Consider the following 24,621-nt stretch of genomic DNA (forward strand, 5'->3'; position numbering starts at 1 on the left):
TCTGGAATCTTTGAGTACCTTACCGGTGTTTTGCTTGAGTGGGGGGGGGGGGGGTGACGGGTTGTAAATCCGGGAGGTTAATTAACTCAGGTGAAGGTGGTAAGCCTCTTAGGCGCCAAGGTCGACTCAGTTCTAAGTACTCCGTCAGGCGACCCGCGATGCCTTAACTCGGAGTCGCATGCCTAGTGAGCAACTCTATAGTATAGTTGTTCCCCAGGCCTTTGCCCAACACTAGAGGTCCAGTACAACGGGGACGTTCCCTCTCACACACGTACACGCCCCGTTCACCTCAGTCGGTTAGGGGAGCGGACAGTTTTCGGGAGTGTGGTGGACCTGGAGTTTGGCTTAAGTGAGTCGACTGTCTCAAACGGGGAAAAAAAGGCGGCTTCGCGGCGGAGATACAGGTCCCCACTTAGGCTTTCGGAGGCGGAGTCTTGCGCCCGGAGGGGGGCGCAGATAACTTTCCGATCCGAAAAGCACCGAAAGGCGGAAACAAAACAAAACCAAAAACCACACAACGATCCGTCATGCCAACTAAGCTAGGGGGCTCTGAGAAGGCAACAAAGCGTTCCGCGGGCGGCGGGGCCAAACAAGGTTGAGGTTCAATTCGGGAGCTAGAAACCGTAGAAAGAGGGTTTCGCGGGTAGCGCGTTCTAAGGGAGCGAAGGGCTGAGGAGGAACATTCTGACACAGTTGCGCTCAAAACTGACTCTCACCCTGAAAGAAAGGAAAAACAAGGCAGGGAAAACTGTTGGCAAACTGGAAAGTAGAAAGGGAGGCGGGTGGGCGGGGGTGGGTGGGGATACTGCCCAAGCCAATCAGTGGCGCTAGGGCCGATGACGTCACAGCCAATGGACAGCCAGCGCGGGACTTTCAATTATTGTCCCGCCCAATCGGGAAAAGACTGTGCCTATAAAGACCGCTGCGGCGGGCTGGATCCCGGTTTCTCTCCTTGAGCAGCGTTGCGCCGGTGAGCTCGTGTCTCGTTTCGCTATGGCCCGTACAAAGCAGACTGCCCGCAAGTCGACCGGTGGCAAGGCCCCGCGGAAGCAGCTGGCCACCAAGGCGGCCCGCAAGAGCGCGCCGGCCACCGGCGGCGTCAAGAAGCCGCACCGCTACCGGCCGGGCACCGTGGCCCTGCGCGAGATCCGGCGCTACCAGAAGTCGACCGAGCTGCTGATCCGCAAGCTGCCCTTCCAGCGGCTGGTGCGCGAGATCGCGCAGGACTTCAAGACCGACCTGCGCTTCCAGAGCTCGGCCGTGATGGCGCTGCAGGAGGCGAGCGAGGCCTACCTGGTGGGGCTGTTTGAAGACACGAACCTGTGCGCTATCCACGCCAAGCGCGTGACCATCATGCCCAAAGACATCCAGCTGGCCCGCCGCATCCGCGGGGAGCGGGCTTAAGAAGTGTGCGCTCGGCTCGAGGTTCCATCATATCCAAAGGCTCTTTTCAGAGCCACCCACAACTGCACTTGGAAGAAGCTGTGCCACTTGTCCGTGCTCTCCCGGCGGACCCTCGCATATCCCGGGAGGAGAGGCCGTTAGAGCGGGCAGAGCGTTAGGCTCCAACAGATAGGCTAAAGAAAGGCCAGGTATCCGGCCTGGTCCCCTGCTTGCTGGCCGCCTTCCGGGGTGTCAAGATCTTTGAGTGAGTTTGGTCAGTCGGCTTCGCTGGACTGGTGAGGTTGCCGCTGCGTTCTTGCGCGCGGCCAGGGCGCCCAGTTTCGCTTCTTGGAGGCGGCCACGGGTCCTCCCGTAGGGTCGGGCTCTTCTAGGGCGTCTTCGTACTCGACCGTGGCCCAGAATTGTAATCTGTCCCGGGAGAGGGGGAGGGGGCTGGGGGTGGGGGTGGGAGTGGGGGTGTGGGAGGTTAGACCAGGCGGAGTCACTAGGGGACGCTCAGGATTCGCGGGCTTGAGCGCGCGGGGGCTGGCCTTCAGGCAGTTGAGAGCCGCGCGCATGTCTGACCTCCTCACCACCGCCGGAAAGGGCCCCGCCCCGCGTGGCTCTCCGGCTCCGGAGGGAAATCGCCGCCTCTGTCGGTCCCGCCCCGTTTCTGCCGGGGAAAATGTGGCATTTTTGGGGTTCAAGTGTCGGTAATTTGGGGCCTCACTCCCACCCTCTGCTTCTAATCAAAACCCGGGGGTTGGATGGAAGGGTGTTTGTACAGATCCTAAGGCCACTTTCGTGAGCTGGGCGTTAAACAGATTGCTTCTTTCCTGCCGAGTTCGCAGTGAGACTCACTCTACTCCGTGAAGTAATCTCTAAAAGCTTCAACCTGTGTTTGGATTCTCTGCCCAGACTTCGTAGTGTCTCTACATGTTTTATTCAGAAGTGTGGGAAGTCGGTCCTCAGGTTTTGGATTACTCAGCGAAAGAACAGCAGTGGGGCTCTGAGTTCAAGTTTGGGGAAGAGATCAAACAGGCAGAACATGGTCCTCCTTTGGGGCGAGGAAGTTACCCACTGTTAGGAAATAGTGAGAATGGAGGCCTTAGAGATGATTCTTGTACCATTTGGGAGGTGGAAGTGCAAGGCCTCTAGTGGGCAGTGGCGTGGGGCAAGGTCTTGTAGAGCCTATCTCCACAGATACAAAGGCTCTGACCCATGGAGCTCAGATACAAAGGCTGTACAGGTCTTAGGTGACACCTCTTCTTAACCTTCTCAGTCACTTATCTGAACTTGGAAAAGGCCAAGACTTATGTTTTCTGCTTTGTCTCAGCACAGTGCCATGTTAAAAGCATTCATTATAGAGATAGTGAGAATTCACAGAAGGGAGAGGGAAAAGGAAGGATATTTACTTTTTGTTTGTTTGTTTGTTTGTTTTTTAAGCTTTAGTTATGTCTTTTGAGATGTGTCAGAAAAGGGGGGAGCAGTGTAGGGACTGCGGCCCCTCCTGCTACAGGTTGCTGTGTGTTTCTGCTCCAGGGTCACAGCAATTTCCAGAGCATGCCTCTGGGTCTCTGCCTAGACCCTTATTACCTGCTTAGGCCCCCAATGCAGGGTGGATCCAGGGCCTGGGTCTGTACTCTGAGTTAAGAAGTAGTGAATTCAAGGGCTGTGTGGGGCACCAACTTTGCACCCGTCATCTCATCCATCCTCACGGTAAAACTTTCAGGGACATACAGACATAGGGCTCTCTGAGGTACAGCTTGAGGTTCGCTGGTGAGTGACTTTGTCCAGCATCTCAGGTTCAGGAGCAGCTGAGCAGACCCTGGAAACTGCAATTTCATGTCAGGTGTCAATGCTCCACATCCTCTGCCTGCCTCTGAGATCACATTGCTTTATTTTACCAGTCTGGGCACCCTTAACATCCAGGAAGTCTTTCTGTATGAATCTCAAGGGAAGTTTAGTGGCATTTTTGATATCCAGTCAGGAATAGAATAAAATTTTGTGTTCCTGTCACTGTAGAGGCCTACCCTCACAGCAATCTAAATTGATTTTATCACCTGCTCATGGGTTACAACCTGCAACTGAAAACCACTGCAATGGAGAAAATTACAAAGAATAAAGTAAAATCATCACTCAAACTAAAAAATTCTTACTGTTTTGTTCAACAAGAAGCCTGGCTGGGACTTCCCTGGTGGCCCAGTGGGTAAGACTCCGCGCTCCCAATGCAAGGGGTCTGGGTTAGATCCCTGGTCGGGGAGATAGATCCCACATGCATGCCGCAACTAAGAGTCCCCATGCTGCAACTAAAAAGGTCCTGAATGCCACAACTAAGACTCGGTGCAGCCAAAATAAATAAATAAATAAATAAATAAATAAATAAATATTTAAACAGAAGCCTGGCAACTGTTCATAGCTGGAGGCATGTATATGAGTTTGCAGAAATGGGAACCAGGTCCTTAGGCTCTGTGAGAAGACATGCACTATAATGAAGGCGAGCCGTGGTAGGCAGTGGAGAAAGGTGCAGATGAATTATCTGGAAGGTCAGAGGGAAAGGTCAGTTTTAACCGAGGGACCCACGGAGCTCTTCTTGTAGAACAACTTGAGGTGGGGTTCAAGAAAAAGACAAGGAGAATTGTGAGTGGTGGCTGGTCCACAGGGTCCAAGGCCAGAAATTGGAAATGACTTTTCAGGGGTGGGATTTTGAGGCCAGCTTATTGGGGGTCTTGAATGCCAAACTGGGGAGGGGGTAAATTTCACTCTGTAAACAGTGTAGGGGGAGGGATTATAGAAGAGGAAGCAACAAAATTAACATACATATGTAGAGATGCTCATAAATACTAGTAATCAGAGAAAGGCAAATTAAAGCAATAATGAGATAATCACTTTATACTCGATACTCTGGCCAGTCATGGAAAGTTGAATAATGCTAAGGGTTGGCCAGGATGGAGGGCTTAGGTGGTTGGTGCCCAGCTGGTGGGGTGTGACCTAGGGCAGCCATTCTGAAGAGCAGCTTGGTACTTCTTAGACCAATTAAGGTTACACATCATGGGAACCAGCAACTCTGTTTCTGGGTATTCATCCAAAAGAAATTCTCACACAGGTCTATCAGAGACCATGACAAGTATGATGGAACATTAGAAACAATGTGGGCATTCATCACTGGAAGAGTTGATAGAGAAAATGTGGTAGACACACTCCATGGAGCGCTCTGCAGCAGTAAGAGACAGTGGATTATATGGACACATAACAATAAGGACAGATCTTAAAAACATAGTTCTGTGAGAAATAAGGACATGAGATCTAAAAGAATATTATTTATGAAAATTTAAAAATTAGTAGATTTTGCAATCACACATAGAAATTAAAAGATACTTTAAACATAGTAGAATGGTTTTCTGTGGGGGGTGATGGGGAAAAGATAGGGAAATGAAGACAAGAGAGTAAGAAAAGTGGGGAATGCCCAAACGGGGCAATGCCTTAAGCAGGTGGGTAACATAATCAGGGCTGTGTACACGGAGGGTTAGTCTGTAGTGGAGGTGCAAAAGGAGTCAGAAGTGAGCAGCAGCCAAGGAAGGGGGCCAAGTCCCAGGCCTCAGGGATGTAGCAGATGAGAGGTGCTGAGCATGAGGAGAACAAGGCAACCAGCCACAGCAATGGACTGGAGGGAAAGTTTTGATGTTATTGCAGGTAGAAGATCGTCTGAACCTGGATGGGGATAGAAGGAGGTGGTTATGGCAAAAAGTAATCAAAGGTGTCTCGAGACCTTCCTGCCTGAGTGACTGGGAGGATGAGGCCACCATCACAGGAATAGGCAGCCTGGGACGGGGAGCTGCTGAAGCGTTCAGGCCACACTGGGTCAGAGCTGGCACCGGGCAGAGGCAAGTGGCCATGTCCTTCAGGCAGCTGGGATTGTGGATCTGGAGGCGGAGCTAGAGACCAGCTGGATTTTCCTATCTGCCCAGAGGAGCTAGAGGAACTAGTGGGAGTGCCTGGGAAGAGCTTATAGGGAGATCAAAGAAGGGGCCTCTCAGGAATCTACACCACTTAGGGATCTGGTGGGGAAGGGAAGCTAGAGTAGAGTTTTGTCCTAAAAGCAGAGGAAAAATATCATGAGGAAATTGGATCAGATGATTTCTTGGGTCTTTTCCAGAATCAATATTATATGGTTCTATTAAATAAATGTAGCAAATGTATTAAAGATCCTCAGATTATTTGGGGTTTTCAAATTTTAGACAAATATTTTTGTAAGATTCAGGAGCATCATAATGTATCAGAGAATGCCAAGTTATTTAAACTGCATGAACGTCAGTTTCTTGCTTTGAAAATGGGGATAACTACCTTTTGGGGTTGTTCTGAAGATTTGTAAACTATGCAAACTATATAAATGGTACATAGTAGGTATTCAATAAATGGGAACTACTGCTCATTATTCTCTTGTTTAAAAATTAATTCAGGGACTTCCCTGGTGGCACAGTGGTTAAGAATCCACCTGCCAATGCAGGGGACACGGGTTCGAGCCCTGGTCCGGGAAGATCCCACATGCCGCGGAGCAACTAAGCCCGCGCGCCACAATTACTGAGCCTGCGCTCTAGAGCCCGTGAGCCACAACTACTGAGCCCTCGTGCCACAACTACTGAAGACCGTGCCCAGAGCCCATGCTCCACAATGAGAGAAGCCACTGCAATGAGAAGCACGCCCACTGCAATGAAGAGTAGCCCCCGCTTGCCGCAACTAGAGGAAGCCTGCGCGCAGCAACGGAGACCCAACGCAGACAAAAATAAATAAATTAATTAAAAATAAATAAATTAAAAAAAATTAATTCAAATCAAAGAGTGGTATCTAAATTCAACTCCAATGGCCACTTCATGCTTAGAGAAACCAGAGGTTGCTGTGCCTCCTTCCATCTCCATCTATTTTTCTCCTTCAATCCTGCTGCCACCATTCTTGTCCAGGGCCCAATAAGGCTTGCAAGAGCCTCCTAACTCATTTCAATTTCTAATTCTCTGTCCCCTTCAGTCCACCTTGCACACCTCAGCCAGACCAACCTTCCCAAAATATCACTCTCAACTTGCTCAAGAATCAACAGAGATCTCCAGGCTCTATTCTATTGTGTCTAATCTCCTCTGCCTGATTTCAAGGTTCTCCAAGATTCATCTCTTTAGGGTGTGGTGAGCCCAGCTGAGAAGCAGACCTATCATCAGGCCTCATTAACTAAAAAAAAAAAAAAAAGACTGGTGTGGAAAATCACCCAGAGGATTGCCTGCTGAAAAATAGACATATGTGTAGTGAATTCTTTTCCTTTTCAATTTATAAAATTGAATTCTTTTTAGCAAATTATTTTCCTTTTCAATTTATAAAACTCTATTTTTTAAGATTTAACAAATATTTATTGTCTGCCATGTGCCAGGCACTATGCTAGCCATTTTGAGATGGTTTATCCCGCTTCCTATATTTTTAAAACATTGAGTGTTTTTTATAATAAAGACTTACAAAAGAAAAACAAAATTGCTCATAATCCTACTCTCTAGATTACTTCTGTTGATACACACACACACACACAATAAAAGTGATACTTTACTTGAGAGAGAATCCAACAGTATAGAAAGGAATAAAATGAAAAGTAAAATCCTCCTCTTCCCAGTCTCCTACTTTATTTCTTCTTCATAATGGTAACAACTGTTACAGATTTCTTATATGTACTTCCAGAAAAATGTTCTGTTTATTTACCAATACAGTTCTGTTTATTTACCAATGTTCTTTTAAGACAATTTACACAGAAGACACACTATCCTGCCCTTTGTTTTCTTTTTCCTTAAAAATATATTTTCTCTATAAGTGAAATATATAAGTGAAAAAAGTATATATATATATTTTTTATATAAAAGTGAAAAAAGCAAGGGGCATGACCTTGAGATATATATATGAAGTCCTTCTATCTCAACTCTTACAGATATAAAAGTGCCTCTGAATCAATCTGCTTTATTCTTTTTAAAGGATGCACAGCTTTCATTTAATGGTTATTTCTTAATTTATTTACTCAGACTCATATTAATTAATATTTAAGTATTTTCCAGATTTTTGCCACTAAAAACACTGTTACAACTTATTATCCTTGTACATATAATTGGGGTACATTTTCAGTATATCTGAAGGGTTTTTTTGATAGGTATTGCTAAACTGTAAGCTTCCAATCTAAAAGTTTTGGTACAACTGGCTCTGGACATTAGCAATTAAATTTGGTCAGTTTGTTATTTAGTTCTGAATCTCACAGTCCCTCTTAGACAGGATGAGCAAAATGTTAAGTGTTTCCTGATCTTCCTGCAAAGTTTCTTTCTTAAGGCCGTGGGCCCTCTCCAACCAATCAGAATCCCTGCTCAGGGCTAAACTTTGTGAACTCACGATTGAATATTCCTCAGTCAGGTTTTGATTTTGGATTTGTGTTTCTTTGATTGATTTTCCCCCCTCTTCTCTTCCTTTGCTACTTGGATTTTGTGTTTAATGGTTGGGAAGTTATTGTATTCAGTCTTATTGCATTGTGAGGTGATAGAAAAGGAAATGAAGGGCTGGTGGCCACTCATATGAGAAAATTGAACTTTGGCAAAGTTAAGATTTGCCATGGTTCATATAGCCCAGACTATCTTCCTATCTATCTATGTATCATCTATCTATCTATCTATCTATCTATCTATCTATCTATCTATCTATCTATCTATCTATCTATATCTTCTGATTGTCTGGGGTGGGGGGAATTGTACATTCTTATTTTAAGACATCCGAACAATTAAAAATGTTCAATGAATATAACAAAAACCAACATCCATAAATCACTCAAATTTTTGTGAACATTCTTCCTGATAATTCTCTATACATCCATACATATTTATATATACTAGTAATATTCTGCATTAATGATAATTCTATCCTTTTGGCTCAAGTAGAGAAATAACATGTTCATCAATAGATAGAATATAAAGTTCGGAGTAAAAGGTTTCAAAGGAAGCAAATAAGAATGTTGTGAAAGATGACAGGAGCATCCAGTCTTCTAGAGGATAATGCTGCTATTCAGAGAAACAGGGAGCCTGGAAAGGAAAGGTAAGACTTCAAACTGGTCCATTGTGAAGTCTGATTAGCCAGTGGGACACTTAAGTGACCATAGTAATGGAAGTAGACATGCAGACTGGGCAAGAATCATTTGTATACATATATCCTAGTGGAAGTCCTGAATTCACCCAGGGAAGGAAAGACTTGGCAGCCAGGGCTGGCTTACAGAGAGTATTTGAGTCACTCAGGGGTAGAAATGGGAAGGAAATTATTTTGTTAGCAAATCAGAGCATTGGGACTTCCCTGGCGGTCCAGTGGTTAAGACTCTGTGCTCCCAATGCAGGGGACACGGGTTCAATCCCTGGTCGGGGAATTGAGATCCCACATGCCCCGCAACACGGCCAAATAAAATAAAATTAAAAAACAAACAAGCAAAACGAAAAAGCAAATCAGAGCATTAATTCCTCACTGTTACAGATAGTTAAGAACAACAACAAAAAAGCCATTTATTAACACAAAAATATGCATAATGCATATACTGTAATTCGGCAATATTCACAGGCTGGATATGACTAACAGAGGATTCGGTCATGTCCTATTATAATAGTATTTAGTGGAGTAGACGAGGTAGGAACAGGGGTCACTATCAAAATCACTGTAAAGAAGATGTATAATTAATGGTTAAAGGACAAGATCTTGGAGAAATTTAGGAGTAAAAAAAAGAAGCATATCCACTGATTACAAAATTCGATACTGTCAAAAACACAAACCAGTAGAGAACAAATGTATGGACACCAAGGGGGGAAAGCGGCAGGAGTGGGGTGGTGGTGTGATGAATTGGGAGATTGGGATTGACATATATACACTAATATGTATAAAATGGATAACTAATAAGAACCTGCTGTATAAAAAAATAAATAAAATAAAATTTAAAACAACCCCACAAACCAATAATATTTAGTAAAACAAGCTAACTACATTTTTTATTCATACTTCTTTTTTGCCCCAAATGCTTTTAGGAAATAAGCTATTTTAACTTTTTCCTCCTGTAATATTTTGTCCTACAAAAATTTTATTAGGATCATTCACCTAATGTTTTTCTTTTGCATCAAAGAAAGCAAAATTTAACATTATGGTAAAAAATTAGGGCAATATATACCCAGATTCTAAATATTTTTGTTTGATTTAAAGAAAAACTGTTACCTAGATCAGTCGTTCTCAAACTTTAATGTGTTTCAGAATCAACTGAAAGGTTTGTTAAAATACAAATTGCTAGGTCTCACCTCCCAGAGTTTCTCATGCAATAGGTCTGGGGTGAGTCCAAGATTTTGCATTTCTAACAAGTCCCAGGTGATCTGATGTTCCTAGATTAGAGACCACACTTTGAGAACCACTAGTTTAGATAATGGACATGTTCCCCCACCCCCTTCCTTTATTCTTTGGTTTCTCTTCAAACTTTTGATATCTCCTTCTCCAGAGTATCTCAGTGAGGATCAGATATATTCAGTCTGCATTGCCTTTAAAGTTTAAAAAAAAAAAAAATCACAGTGATATTTGAAATACAAATGCCATCAGTTGCAATTGAGATTTTAATTTAAAGGGAAGATGAAACATCTTGACCATTGAATCCTCTTATTTATTTCTCACTTGGACATCTTCACAAATGTTATTCTTGCCTCTCACCCCCTGATGCTCCCCCTCCCCTTTACTGTATCTCTTAATAGGATGCCGGGCATTCGGTTCCTTCTTTTTTTTTTTTTTTTTTTTTAATATTTATTTGGCTGCGCCGGGTCTTAGTTGCGGCATGTGGGATCTAGTTCCCTGACCAGGGATCGAACCCAGACCCCCTGCGTTGGAGCGCCGAGTCTTAACCACTGGACCATCAGGAAAGTCCCTCGGTTCCTTCTTAACAGTCTGACACAAGCCCGACCTCCACAGCCAAGCTTGCTCATTTCCCAGCAGCCAGTGACTTCTGTAGTGTTAAGACTCCTATAGTAATCATCAGCTACATTTCTCATCATACCGAATATGTGCCACCATGTACTTTTGGGCTGTGTATGTTAGTATGTATGTATTGTATATGTATGTATTTATGTATTATTTTTATCCCCTATGCTGATAATAAGCTCTTACAGGCAAGTCTCACATGCTTTGACTTTCTGGCATTTCCATTGCTAAGCACCATGTTTTAAACCTAGCTCACCAAGTGTTTGATGCTAACGAGAGCTGCCAAGTGTGGAGACCAATAAAGCAATAGCTGGCTTATCTTTTGGGAGCTGACAGAACTTCTTCTGTAGGATTTTTTCTTGGCTACATACAAGCCAAATTTAGCTGTAAAATCATAAGCCTAGATAGAACACCAAAAAAAAATCTTTTACTTGCAAATGTAATAGCTGCAAAACTATAATTAGGTTTAAGGACCAGAGGCGTGGACCTACATTTCAATTCAAATCAAGGCGATTTAGAAGTGATAGTATAGAGAATGGCTTCACATATATATATAAAGGAGAATTTGCTTTTGCCTTGTCAAAAATTAAATTGTGCTTTCTGTATTGATGGTGGGTATGTTTCTGCCGGTCTCTTACTCTAGGCTATAACAGGCCCTAATGGAAAAGTCACATACCCGAACTGTTTCTTGAAGACTTGCTTTCACATTAAGGTTACATAGTTTGCTCAGATTTTATATAAGGTTCATACTTAGTTGCTTCTGCATTTGTCTCTTTGTAATGTTATCACTGAAAGACAAACCTCATAAACTAAATTCTCCCTTAAATGTAGCGTCCGCGTGCACGCACAGGCACTACTCTCAGCAGATAACTGTGAGGGGCCTTTAACACCAAAAACACAGGAAACCAAACATACTTTTCATACACTAGCCAGACAATTTCCAGATGTACTTCAGTATTGTATTAAGGAGCTCATTTCTGGTCTAACAACCTATATTTGTTTCATTTTTGAATGGTTGGTGACTGGATTTGGTTTTGCTAGTGCTTTTGCACCTTTCGAAGTGAGGAGACTGTAATGACACAATTACCCAATGTGAGCACAGGGTTAAGCCGCCCAGCCCAGTCCCTCACTGTAGATCTGGTAAGTGAAGCCCACACACACCACTTTCCGCAGTCTGGTCCAACGATTACAAATGATACACGCCCAAAAGCAAACTGAAAAATGCTTTAAATCTGGAGCACGTATAGCCTTTCAGGTTGGCAAAAGTTGAGGCAGGCAAGTGAAAGGCAGCTTTTGGTAAGTGACTTGGGTTTTCAGGGCTGTTAGCACTTTTGGGCATCGGTACCTCCTAGACTTCTGATCCCACTACTAACCAATCCCCAAATTCAAAGTTACCTATACTTCAGGCAAGTGTCTAGCTCTTCTGATGACTGTGTGGTTGGCCCTAAAAAGGGCCTTTGAGATTGTCACGTAGCACAGAAGCTGCAGCTTAGCCTCCGAAGCCATACAGGGTGCGTCCCTGCCGTTTGAGCGCGTACACCACGTCCATGGCAGTGACCGTCTTGCGCTTGGCGTGCTCCGTGTAGGTGACCGCGTCCCGAATGACATTCTCCAGGAACACCTTCAACACACCTCGGGTCTCTTCGTAAATGAGGCCGGAGATGCGCTTGACTCCCCCGCGCCGAGCAAGGCGCCGAATGGCGGGCTTGGTGATGCCTTGGATGTTATCTCTCAAAACTTTGCGGTGGCGCTTAGCGCCACCCTTGCCCAAGCCTTTCCCGCCCTTCCCTCTTCCCGACATAGCAGATGAGGTCTGAAAACACCTTTGAGACAAGCCAGGTCGGCTTTTCCCCTGATATACAAGAGTAGCGGACCAGATTGAAAACCGAAAGCGCGCGGGCGGGAAGCTGTCTAAATGGGCCCAGCCCGCTCGACATTTCGTCATTTCTTTTCTGCTGTTTCCCTATCCCTCCTTCACCCTCCACAGCTCCCTCTAACGGACTCTCACCGTTTATTTTTATTTATTTATTTAACTTATTTATTTCTGAAGTATAGTTGATTTACAATTTAATATCAGTTTCAAGTGTATCGACAGCGATTCAATATTTTTATAAATTAGCCTCCGTTTAGTTATTATAAAATACCAGTTACATTCTCTGTGCGGTACGATATATTCTTCTAGTTTATTTATTTTATACATAGTAGTTTGTATCTCTTAATCCCCTACTCTTATATTGCGCCTCCCCCCTCGGACTCCAGTCTTTTAAAAGATCTATTTGCCAGAGTCCCCGGGAGAATTCGGATCCCAGCTTCCGGATCTCGTCGCTGTTTTCGCCTCTGTCTCTCTCCCTGTGTGCCCCCAGAAGGCATTAAATTTAGGCTAGGAAGAAAGGAATAGTGGAGATGACCAGAGGAAGAGCAAATGGAATCCAGAGACGGAAAGGAGAACAGAGCACCAGCGCCGCGTACAACACCGACAGAAGGATCCCAGGCTTCGGAACCACGGTTACATAAAACTGCAGCAAAGGCGGTTCCCACAATTAGACTGACAGACCCGGTAGGCGATCTCAAGAGCAGCGGCACCTTGGATGTGCGTGGAGGGGGAAGCAGGGAGAGCGCCGTAATTCCCGAGTCTCGTCTCTGTTTTGTTGATATGAGGCATGGAGTTTCACCTCATCTAGGAGAAATCAGATCCTAGGAAAATTGGTCTGTATACTGCAAGACTTCTAACATGGAGGTGAGTGAATCCAACTCACTGTCATCCAAAGCTCTGCTGAAAGAAGCAATATATATATAAAAAGAAGACTGAAGGGCCTCTGTACCTCCGTTTCTACAGATCCTCTAAATCCGACCCTTGTTTTCAGCCAGAATTCAGTGCCCAAATTGAGGCCCTACATGGAGCTAGCAAAGTTTGCTGGATTGGGTTTCACAAGAGGACATCTGCTCCATATTGAGAGTCATTACCAGAAACTTCCTTATGAAATCGGGGTTCTACTGATAACACGTTCATTACCAGGGCCTTCTGTAGAATACAGGAGGAGATGTGGTTTCTGCATCAGAAATAATTATGTTTTTTTCTGAGACATTATTATTTTTTTGATATCTTTAAAAAAATAACGACAACAAAAAACAACTTATGTTCCTTCTTTCAGCTCTCCTTTAGCTCAACCTTCTGTATGCTAATGAATCTTAAATCTATATCTTTATCCAAACTTCTAGGCTCCAGACATGTAGATTCTCCTGGTTGTTCTTTAGTCATTTTAAACTCAAAATCTCCAAAAATCAAAATGTTTAAACTTAAAATCTCCAAGGTATGAATCTCGTGGGGGCTGAGGGAATATATTCTCCTCCCCCCACCCCATAAGAATGGGGTTCTCTCTCTGCTCTTTGGATGGTGCCACCATGCATCACATGCCTAAATCAACACCCTGGAATTCACAATAGATGTTGAAGGGTAGTAGCATATGCCACCCCAAAACATGACTGTAGGAATTCAGGACATGCTACCTCAAAATATGCTGCTTTGGTGTATTGATTATTTTGAGCCGTAATACTTTGAAAAACAGCAAATGCAGGGACAGACTTTCTTTGAACTCCCCTTATCTGCCTAAAGACAGATCCTTGGAAAGGAACTCAATTGACAGAAATCCCGTCCCCAGGTGGTTTCATCAACCAGGGAAGATTGACTCTTGTCACAGGAGAGGAGACTAGAAGTTAACACCACACTCAAACTTTGTCACAAACTATCATACCTCCCATCTATTCTAAGGGTCCATTCATCTTTCCTAAAAATCATTTACTCTTCCTAAGAGGCCTACCTGACCCCTCTTTCCTGTTAATCTTTGTTAATTTTCAGACCCAGCCAGGGACCCTAAGGGGGTCAAGGAAAAATTTTCCTCCCCTACACAACCCCTCACTGTACAGTATAGGCAGTAGTGTTAAGGACTGGTAGAAAAGAGGAAGTGTTTATCAATGAGTAGGATGTTGGGGGAATGAGTTTAGCTCAGAATGGGGTAAGAAAAAAAGCTCAAAATCATGGCTTCTCAATTTGGTCTAGGGCTGCAGGCCACTCAAAATGAAAGGGAAGCAGGCACATGGCCTGACTAACCCACAAACCAAAGATTCAGTCTCAAAATGGGGTACTTGAAGCCCTGGAGGTGCTTGAAGTCAAAAACTAAACACAAACTGTCTTTCTGAAACATATATTTTAATTTAGTTCATTACTTTTGTTTTAAAAAGAAACACATGCGCATACAAAACATTATATGCCTAATAATTCACTTACTAACATTTTCTTTTGCCTGTTTATTCCCTATGGTAAAATTTAAGCTTCTCATCACTGTTTTCTTCCCCTCTTCAGTACTAAATAGTGAAATTTCAGTGCTGTCTCAAAACTGCAGATTCTTACTATTTCTGATGAAAGAAACTTCAGAAATATTAAAGGAGAAAAATATTCCCTCTTCCTCACAGCTGCAGCAAAGCAGAGGTTCTTCTTTTTTTTTTTTAATTAATTAATTAATTTATTTTTGGCTGTGTTGGGTCTTCGTTTCTGTGCGAGGGCTTTCTCTAGTTGTGGCAAGCGGGGGCCTCTCTTCATCGCGGTGCGCGGGCCTCTCACTATCGTGGCCTCTCTTGTTGCGGAGCACAGGCTCCAGACGCGCAGGCTCAGTAGTTGTGGCTCACAGGCCTAGTTGCTCCGCGGCATGTGGGATCTTCCCAGACCAGGACTCGAACCCGTGTCCCCTGCATTAGCAGGCAGATTCTCAACCACTGCCCCACCAGGGAAGCCCAAGAGGTTCTTCTTTATTATAAACTTGCTTCTGATAAAGTGGTGTATTGAGAATGCTCACAGGAGTATCACTCTATTGTCCAATGTGGAGAATAGGTGAAGTTGAACTAATATGAATCAGAATTCTGTTATTAAAGGTGACTTCTAAGGCAACCATATATCAGATTGTTATATTCAGAGAAATGTTACCTATGACCCATAATGATATACTATTCTGATAATCTTATTTGATTTGTTGCCCCGGAGTTAATATTTAAATTGGCATCACTGTTTTTGAGTAGAAATTCTTATTCAATTTCTTTATTAAGCCAGAGGAAGACTCTTGGAATTTTCTTATTCTCTACATTATAAAGGTAATATAAGTCCCATTACTGTTAGATTCTATATAAATAGCTTGAGAATCTTTTTCTTGTTTAAATGAACACATCCATACAGCTTGGCCAAGAGTGCATACATTAAAAAAAAAAAAAAAAAAATTTCAAAGAAATGTGTCATTTGTTTGGGCAGCTTTGGACTGTCATCGACACCTGCCCTGGGGTAGTTTCCTCTTCTGATGGGAATAGTTCAGTTGAGTAATTCGATCTTATGTTGTGAAGATTCTTCAGTGCTTTAAAATATACTCCAAGCCTGATGAAACTGGAAATCCATTATAATTTCATTCTTTTGCTTTAGTATATTACGCAGGCCTTGTTGCTTATCCAGGATGAGCCATAACTTCTCTGAGACTCAGTTTATTTATCTGTAAAATGAGAAAAATAACATCTATTTCACAGAGTTGGGATTAAATGAGATAGTGTATGTAGAGAGTTTTACAATACTGAGTAGTGCTCTGTATATGTAAGACATCATTACAAAACCACCACAGGAGGGGGTAACAGTTGTTCACATCAGCTACACTTTTGTGCTGACATTTTAGCTCTTCTCCCTAGAGCAGGAGATTGCTGCTGCCTAAGGAGACTTCTAATATGAATCAGAATTCTCTTATTAAAGGTGACTTCTAAGGCAACCATACATCACAGATTGTTATAAAGGTAAGTTTCTATCTTGTGTTTAATGTTCAGGAAATCCTTTCAAAATCACTTTTATTTTATTTTGACTTCAGGAAGATGGTCATTCATACTGACACCATAGAGGTAAGTTTTGAGCCTCTTGGGGCTGCTTTTGTTCTCAGGCTTGAGTTTGTATAAGATTTGGATGCAGTAATGTTTTTTTAATCAAATAAGCATGTGAGTAAAAGTTTTTATGTCAGTTATTACAATTTAAAGCGTTGGTAACCTTACATAACTGCTGTTTTATTACATGTAATTTTCCGAGAAATTCTTCAAAGCATATGAAATAAAAGGCAAAGGATCTTCAATTTCCTTACAGAGAATAGAAAAGATATGAAGCTTTAAGCATCAGAAAACACTTTATTGAAGAAAATATGCTAGCAACTCAGTAATCAATGAAAAATTTATTTGCTTTCACACTTTAAATCTGACTGATAAGCAACTTTATTTAAAACTCTTCACCATTGTAAAGGAGAAATTAATATTTCTGGTCTTATCGTCCGTTACTTAAAGCGTTCCATCTATAGGACCAAATTAGCCATTGATGGATTGAGGAGGAGGAAACCGCATTCCAAGGGGAAAAGGCTGAAGGCTCTACTGTGTAAATTGGTACCGGTCAGCATGCAGCTTTGGCGGCGATCCGAATCAGGTAAACGTTAAGTTTAGTTTTTGCCTCCTTCAACCACATATTTTGTTGAACCTCAGTCATAATGTAACTCTAACTTGCTTGGCTCGGTGTCAGGAGCTAAATAAATGTTAGCTATGGGAGAGGAGTTACAGTAACTAGTAAGTGGAAATGCAGGCTGAAACCTAGGGCATGCTTGTATTTCGAAAGAACCTGCTAATATATAAATCCCAAGCGTGTAAAAACACTTTATAAATTACTCTTACAAACGTTACAGCAGTTTAAAGAAAAGGCCTGAAAAAAAAAAATCTGTGATCGGTAAGATTATAGAAAAGTACTGGAAAGGGGAGATTATAAAAGATTAGCATAACAATCTTCTGCCCAGTAAATAGGATTGATTTCTATCCAATGAGATTACATTTTCGGAAATTCCTAGTTTTTCTGGCCCAATCAAGACGAGGCTATGTCTATAAATAAGACTGCCTAGGGGCCGGTGAATAAAATCAGAGAGATATCATGGCCCGTACGAAGCAGACTGCCCGCAAGTCGACCGGTGGCAAGGCCCCGCGGAAGCAGCTGGCCACCAAGGCGGCCCGCAAGAGCGCGCCGGCCACTGGCGGCGTTAAGAAGCCGCACCGCTACCGGCCGGGCACCGTGGCCCTGCGGGAGATCCGGCGCTACCAGAAGTCGACCGAGCTGCTGATCCGCAAGCTGCCCTTCCAGCGGCTAGTGCGCGAGATCGCGCAGGACTTCAAGACCGACCTGCGCTTCCAGAGCTCCGCCGTGATGGCGCTGCAGGAGGCGAGCGAGGCCTATCTGGTGGGGCTGTTTGAAGACACGAACCTGTGCGCCATCCACGCCAAGCGCGTGACCATCATGCCCAAAGACATCCAGCTGGCCCGCCGCATCCGCGGGGAGCGGGCTTAAGGCACGCGTTTTAAACTAGACGATCTAAAGGCTCTTTTCAGAGCCACCCATGTTTTCATAAAGAGCAGCTGTGCCAACTTTAAGCTTGGTGAGTTCCTAATGCACAAGTGTTAAGGGTAAAGTGGGTCGGGGAGTCTCGCACGTGTTGGGTGGTGAGGTTACGGAATTAAGGCAGACAGACGCTAGAGGGAGCACCAGAGGCAAGGTCTGGGTCGTGTCGGTCAAGTACTGCTTTTACTTGCTGGCTTGATTTCTTAGTCCAGAGCGCCAACCTTGCTAAACTTTGCAAGAGGATAGAATCTGCTCTACCAGTCGTTTGTAACGCGTTCCAAAGTGCTAGTACAAAACGTTAGCACAAATCTGAATACTGAAATTAAGTGACACTTTAGAAGGCCGTCATTATGTGATGGCAATCTGGGTTTTCAGCCTGATTGTACAGTTACTAGAACTAGGCAGGATGTTAGATAAAATCCTCGATCCCCAAGTAGTCCCTCGGGATTTCAACTAAGAAGAATGGGGGCAAGAGTCCCGAGATGTGTAAGAACCCATCTTCCTCGTTGCCTAAGACAGGAGGCGCAAACCGCGAAAAAAAAAAAAAAAAAGAAAATGTGGGCTGAGGTATTGTTGCAAAAACCAGAACCAACTTCCACAAAGTAGTACAGAGGAGTAAAATGATGCAAAAATAAGAGAAAGTTAACTTGTCTTTAGCTGGCGCTTCAGATCTCCAAGTAAAAGTGAAAACCAATTAACAACAAAAGACCACAAACAGGTGAAACTACTTTTTACATAATTTAGTGGTTAGTGTGAAATGGAACATTTTGATTGGTTAACAAGACATTTGTTCTAAGGGCCACTAAGGGAGAGCGAGCAAAACCTTATTTACATGGACTCCGCCCCTCTATGACGACACTGTTGGATATTAACCAATAAAAACGTAATACTGTGCTAGTCTTCATTTGCATACAGGCTCTATAAGTAGCGCGTAACCAGCTTGTTTCGGTGTAGTCGGGATCACTTCTACTGGCGTGTGGGGATTCTTCTGTGCGAAAATGCCGGATCCAGCAAAATCGGCTCCTGCTCCTAAGAAAGGTTCGAAAAAGGCTGTCACGAAAGTGCAGAAGAAAGACGGTAAGAAGCGCAAGCGCAGCCGGAAGGAGAGCTATTCTGTTTATGTATATAAAGTGCTGAAGCAGGTTCATCCAGACACCGGCATTTCGTCGAAGGCCATGGGCATCATGAATTCGTTCGTCAACGACATCTTCGAGCGCATCGCGGGCGAAGCGTCGCGCCTGGCGCATTACAACAAGCGCTCGACTATCACGTCCCGGGAGATACAGACGGCTGTGCGCCTTCTGTTGCCCGGCGAGCTAGCCAAGCATGCCGTGTCCGAAGGCACCAAGGCGGTCACCAAGTACACCAGTTCGAAGTAAGCGTGCAAGAGACGGAGTAGAACATCTTATTTTACCCCAAAGGCTCTTTTCAGAGCCACTTAAGTTATCGGGGAAAGTGGCTGTAAACACTTGATAAAAGGTGGGTTTAGGGGTGGGGTGCGGTGGGGTGGGGTGCGGTGGGGTGCGGTGGGGTGGGGTGGGGTGGGGTGCGGTGGGGGCCCATGATCACGAGTGCTTTTGGATTTGGGGCTAGATTGGGACAGTAATCGAAGGTTGCCCTGTTAAAGTCTAGGACCTCCCATGGTCCAGTGGTGCCACCTAGTGGTATGTGTCATGCTGCTGGTAACAAGTGGTTGGTCCTTAAGATGGTTCCTACTTAGTCTTGAGTCCTCAATGGGAGCTTAGGTACGGAGGGGCGGGGAAGGGCTGTCTCTTGTTATTAAACCAGTAAGCGAATGGGTTTTATTTTATTCTAGAGTACAGATAGAGAGTCCTATAGTTTCCTTAGTTCTCTCTGTTTCTGAATGTTTTAATTTATTTTTAACATATACCTCTAGGTGTCTGTCACAAACTTTCAACATCGCCAAATGCTTTAGTATGTTGGCCTACCTGTAAATCCCAACCTAGCCCAGTGACCCTCAACCAGATAGATTTCCCACCCCACCCTCTCCACCCCCCACCCCCCCCATGGGATATTGGCAATATCTGGAGACATTTTTGATTGTCATCACTTGGGGAGAGGGGTGCTACTGGCATCTAGTGGGTAGATGCCAGGGATGCTGCTAAACATCCCATAATGCCTAGGAGAGCCCCCACTACCAAGAATTATTTGGTGAATGACGTTGACCCTTGCGCCAAGGTTGAGAGACCCAGTGCCCAAAGACTTCCCTTCCTTCAGGATTTTTTCCCTTCTGGGTTTAATCCTCATTTAGGTCAAACCTTTCCCCACTCCTACCCTGCTTTTGGTGAAAACTGAGCAGCACTTAACTTGCTGTGCTTGTTTACACTCCTCCACAGGAAAATTATCTTCTCCAGGGCAAGGACCTTGTCTTGGTTCTGTAACTTTCCTGGCTATAGGACCCACCTCCAAGCTTGCTAAACATACTTCCAGGTGCCTCTCCTGAAGTTCCCTGATAAGGTCATGTTGGAGGTGGGGGACTGGGGAGGTGGTTTTTAGTGTTCTCAGGTGTATTTTTTTAGAATAGATTTTGGGGGCATGGTGTACAAAAGGGCACAGTTAACATGTGGGAAGAATTTCTAAGGCCTCTCAGTTCAAAACTTGCATAACTCAAGACCAATCCCGAAAAAGGCTGGATATTTTACCAAATAAAATATACCCTTGAGGCAAAAGGAAAAATCTTAGCTTCCAATTCACTTGACAGTCAAGTTTTGAAATTAAGCCATTCCTGGTAAACTTGGGGGAATTTACATGACTTTGTGCTTAAAATGAATTTTATTCATTTATAATGTAGGAGTTCAAATTTACATCTAATTAAAAGTTGCATAAAGTGGGCTGTATGTGATTTCTTTCTTACACTGGGAAATTAAGATTCTCAGTGAGTCATCTTTCCCTAGAGACTATCAGACAAGGGACCAGGGAAAGATGGCTCAACTGAGAATCTAAAATTTCTAGTTAAAAGAAATCATTATACAACACACTTTATGGTAGGAAAAATCACTCTATAAGTGAGAACTTACATGTGCCAGACCCTGTGCTAGGTGATGGGGATATACAGGTGCTCTCCTTCCCAAGTCCATGAAGTGCACCTGGAATTTTATTTGTGACCAATTATATCAAGTGTCCTCTGGGAAGTTTTTTTTTAAGTTTTAGTTTTACCCAATTTTCACTGTAACATCTTTCAACTTTTTAATCATCTGATTTTTGTAGATGGAATTCTTCATCATTCCCTTTATATTCTGTGACTAGGTGTCATTATTTCTGTACTCCTCATCCAGGTTGTAACATTTTCTTTTCACTTTAATATGTCTCTTTAAACTTAAAATTTTCACATAGACTATTTTTTAGGGTTTTTCATTATATTGGAAAGCTCTGGCTGTCCCACCCTCTTGCCCGCAAAGCAATTTAAGTCACATTGTACTTGGCTCCCAGCATCTCAAACCTGCTGAAGCTTTCTTTGTTCACCATGGTCCTAGCTTGAGAGAAATTTTATCTTCTTGTTCCCTGTGAGATTCATTTTCTTTTGCAGGCGGTATGACTATAGTAAAGTATGGAAATAAGCCTTTTCTCAGTCATCCCAAATAAAATTTATCAGAAAATATTGTTGGCTTAAAATGTCCCATATCCAACCATACTCGACACTTCCACTGCTGTCTTCCCACTCCATGCCACCATCACACCTCCCAGGTATTTGCAATGACTTTCTGACTGGTCTCTTTGCTTCTGCCTCTACCCTCACTCTATTTTCCACAAACCAGCTAGAGTAAACTTTCTGAAACCTCTAAGTCAGATCATGTCACTCCCACACCATCCTGCCCAACTGAAAATCCCCATATGGCTTCAGAGAGAACGTCCACACTGATACAATGGCCCACATCCACCTCCTCTCTTACCACTCTCCCTTTTGTTCTGTTTCATCACACTTGTCTCCCTGCTCTACCTCGAATACACCAAGGCCCTCCTATCTCAGGGTCTTTGTGCTTGCCATTTCTTCTTCTGGAAAAGCTTTTCCCCCAGATATTTATATGACTGGCTTCCTCATTTCTTAGGCTTCTGCTCAAAACTTCCATTACTCTTCAGTCCTTCCTTGACCAACTTATGTAAGATAGCAAGCCCGCCTCCCTCTCTCCCCCCATTTCTTGGTACTCCTTGTCCCCATACCTTGCTAAATTTTCTTCCGTGTATCATCTGAATACTAATGTATTTATTATTTGTTTATTACTGAATCAGAGACTGCTACCTGTAAAAGCTGTTCTTCTCTGCTTACTTTAACCCCCTGCTTTATGGGTGCATGGCTTCTCAATTAAAGGCTAATTTACCAGCTTTTCTTGCATCTGGGTTTGTTCATAAGACAAAGTTCTGAGCCAATGAGATATGAATGGAAGTGATACATATTATTTCTAGTTTGTGTCCTAAAAAGGAATAGATATGTGCTGCCCTTGCCTTTTTACCCTCTCCTCTGGCTGGGTTACAGATACAATGACAAGAACTATGGCAACCACTCTGGGCCCAGAAACAGAAGCCATGTGATGAGAATGGCAGAACTGTTCTACTAACCCTGGACATGAGAGATGAATAAACTTGTATTTTGTTTAAGCCACTTTTTTTTAAATATTTGGCACAATAATTTAGACTGTTCTCCGACCAATACGTTGTCTGACTCTCCTCCTACCTTATCAGAGTAAGTCCTATGAAGGTAGGTACTTTGTTTTGTTCACTGCTCTATGCCCATCATCTTGAGCTGTACCTGGAATAGAGTGGGCACTCAGTAAATACTGATGGGATGAACAGATTGATGAGGGAAGGAGTGGTTGAGAGGTAGGGCAGTGGGATTGCATTTATGAGATGCAGAACTCTAAGAGTTGGCTTTAACAAAAAATGATTTTAAAAATCTTTTGCCCTCTGAATGGGGAACAGCACAATGCAGAGTGAAGGTCTAGGTGCAGTTGCAGACACCTGGTCCACAAATCAGTTTAGAAGCTTCATAGTGTAAGTTGTTGGGTATTTAAGGATACTTACCTACACTAACTCAGAAGCAGTAAGAAGGTAAAGGAAAACTTTTGTTTCCTCTACTATTCTCAATACTTCTGGCCACCAAGTATGTGGGTTTTCCACACCAAGCAATCCTGACATTAACTACGTGGAGTTAGCACAGACCCCACAGGTTAAGGGCTCAGTCCAAAATGATTGCCCCCCCCACCCTCTATACCAACTTCAGATGCCAATCACAAGTAGTGGGTCCCTAGGTTACACACACCTCTGTCAGTCTTGGCTACAAATCAGGAGTTCCCACAACCCCCTCCTCAGATTCAATAATTTGCTATAACAGCTTACAGAACTCAGGGAAACACGTTTACGAGTCTATTATAAAGGATATAGTAAAGTATACAGATGACCAGCCAGAGGAAGATGTACATAGGGCAAGTGTCCTGAGTGCAGGAGCTTCTGTCCCCGTGTAATTGGGGTGTCCATGTGGCTTCCTGGCATGTGGATGTGTTCACTGACCCAGAAGCTTTCTGAATCTCATAGTTTAGGGGTTTTTATGGAGGCTTCATCAAGTAGGCATGATGGATTATTAACTCAACCTCCAGTCTCTCTCTCTCCCCTGGAGGATGGGGGGTGTGGGGTTAACAGCTTCAATCTTCTAATCATAGCCTGGCCTTTCTGGTGACCAGCCCCTGTCCTGAAGCTACCCAGGAGTCCATCAAGAGTCGTCTCATTAGAACAAAATATGCTCCTATTACCCTGGAAATTCCAAGGGATTTAGGAGCTCTATGTCAGGAATTGGGGTCAAAGACCAAATATTAGAACAAACGATGTTCTTAGCACCCCTATCACTCAGGGAATTACAAGAGTTTTAGGAGCTCTGTGTTAGAAACTGGGGGAAGAGATCAAACATACATTTATTATGTCACAGGCCACCCCTTGGTCTCTGGCCATGGACCCCTTATAGCAAACCAATTATAAAAGTCAAAAGATACTGGCTGAAAGGCAGTGTACTGTAGTAGTGATGGGCATTAGCTTTGAGTCCCAGCTAACCCACCTAAGAGCTATATGACCTTGGGAAATTTTCTTTACTCTTCTGAACCTCAATTTCTTCATCTGTAAAATGAGAAAAATAATGGAACCTACCCTCAAGACTTGTGAAGATTAAATGAGACAATGTACTTAATGCACTTAGTACAGCAGCTGGAACATGGCAAATATTCGATCAGTGTTTCTCCCATTATTGTGGCTGGGAAGGCACTTGCATGAGCACCCTTGTACCTCCAGAGCACATTTCCTTCCCAACAAGTTGTGCTTTAAGAGATTTCTAGTGATTTGAGAGTCAACTCTCTAAGCATCTTGCAGTAGAGCAGTAAGACCTTTATCTTAAAAACATCCAAGAAGGCAATGCCACAATTTACTTGTTGGGCCTCTGATACTGTAGAATCTTTAAATATCTGCTATGTGTCCCAAAAGGGAAAAAAAAGAATTAAATAATAAAAGACCTTATTTCTAGTGTCTGTTACTAGTGCTCTGTAAAGACCAATATAATCTTTGGCAAATACCTTTAAAAAAAAAAATATCAGATGATGTTTGCAATACTTCCCATCAATGCTTTCAGAAAAAAAGGAAATACTTTCATCTCAATACTTCTTTCTGATTTCTGAGTTGAAAGCTCTGAATTTTGAGGATTTAACACAAGAGCAAGCCAAATGAATAGAAATGATCTAAGGCATACTATCAGGTAGCACAGAGAAGGACACACCTTATAACCAAAAGGAGAATGTGCAGATATTTGG

The 24,621-nt window shown here is 43.5% G+C and overlaps 3 protein-coding genes across 3 annotated transcripts; 2 read left to right on the forward strand and 1 right to left on the reverse strand.

The window, feature by feature from the left end:
- The first annotated feature begins 980 nt into the window (after positions 1 to 980).
- On the forward strand, positions 981 to 17,835 carry LOC133087072 (uncharacterized). The gene is made up of 4 exons (XM_061183839.1): positions 981 to 1,403; positions 5,707 to 5,751; positions 16,269 to 16,299; positions 17,348 to 17,835. Exons 1-4 carry the CDS (start codon positions 994 to 996, stop codon positions 17,765 to 17,767), a joined length of 906 nt encoding a protein of 301 aa, XP_061039822.1. The 5' UTR covers positions 981 to 993; the 3' UTR covers positions 17,768 to 17,835.
- Positions 11,867 to 12,178, reverse strand: LOC133086869 (histone H4). Its single transcript, XM_061183570.1, has one exon. The coding sequence runs from the start codon at positions 12,176 to 12,178 to the stop codon at positions 11,867 to 11,869; it is 312 nt and encodes a 103-aa protein (XP_061039553.1).
- On the forward strand, positions 17,824 to 22,358 carry LOC133086868 (histone H2B type 2-F). Its single transcript, XM_061183569.1, has 3 exons — positions 17,824 to 17,855; positions 18,734 to 19,297; positions 22,311 to 22,358. The coding sequence occupies exon 2, from the start codon at positions 18,817 to 18,819 to the stop codon at positions 19,195 to 19,197; it is 381 nt and encodes a 126-aa protein (XP_061039552.1). The 5' UTR covers positions 17,824 to 17,855; positions 18,734 to 18,816; the 3' UTR covers positions 19,198 to 19,297; positions 22,311 to 22,358.
- Positions 22,359 to 24,621: the final 2,263 nt, after the last annotated feature.

Source organism: Eubalaena glacialis, chromosome 3 (genome assembly GCF_028564815.1).
Source record: "Eubalaena glacialis isolate mEubGla1 chromosome 3, mEubGla1.1.hap2.+ XY, whole genome shotgun sequence".
Classification (NCBI taxonomy): domain Eukaryota; kingdom Metazoa; phylum Chordata; class Mammalia; order Artiodactyla; family Balaenidae; genus Eubalaena; species Eubalaena glacialis.

Excerpts from the sequence above, each read along its gene's own strand:
- LOC133087072 (XM_061183839.1), top strand. The coding sequence starts at position 994 with ATGGCCCGTACAAAGCAGACTGCCCGCAAGTCGACCGGTGGCAAGGCC. Across the intron at positions 1,404-5,706 it reads ATCCGCGGGGAGCGGGCTTA|TTTGAAAATGGGGATAACTA; the intron begins AGAAGTGTGCGC and ends TCAGTTTCTTGC. Across the intron at positions 16,300-17,347 it reads TTCATACTGACACCATAGAG|AGAGATATCATGGCCCGTAC; the intron begins GTAAGTTTTGAG and ends GAATAAAATCAG.
- LOC133086869 (XM_061183570.1), bottom strand. The coding sequence starts at position 12,178 with ATGTCGGGAAGAGGGAAGGGCGGGAAAGGCTTGGGCAAGGGTGGCGCT.
- LOC133086868 (XM_061183569.1), top strand. The coding sequence starts at position 18,817 with ATGCCGGATCCAGCAAAATCGGCTCCTGCTCCTAAGAAAGGTTCGAAA.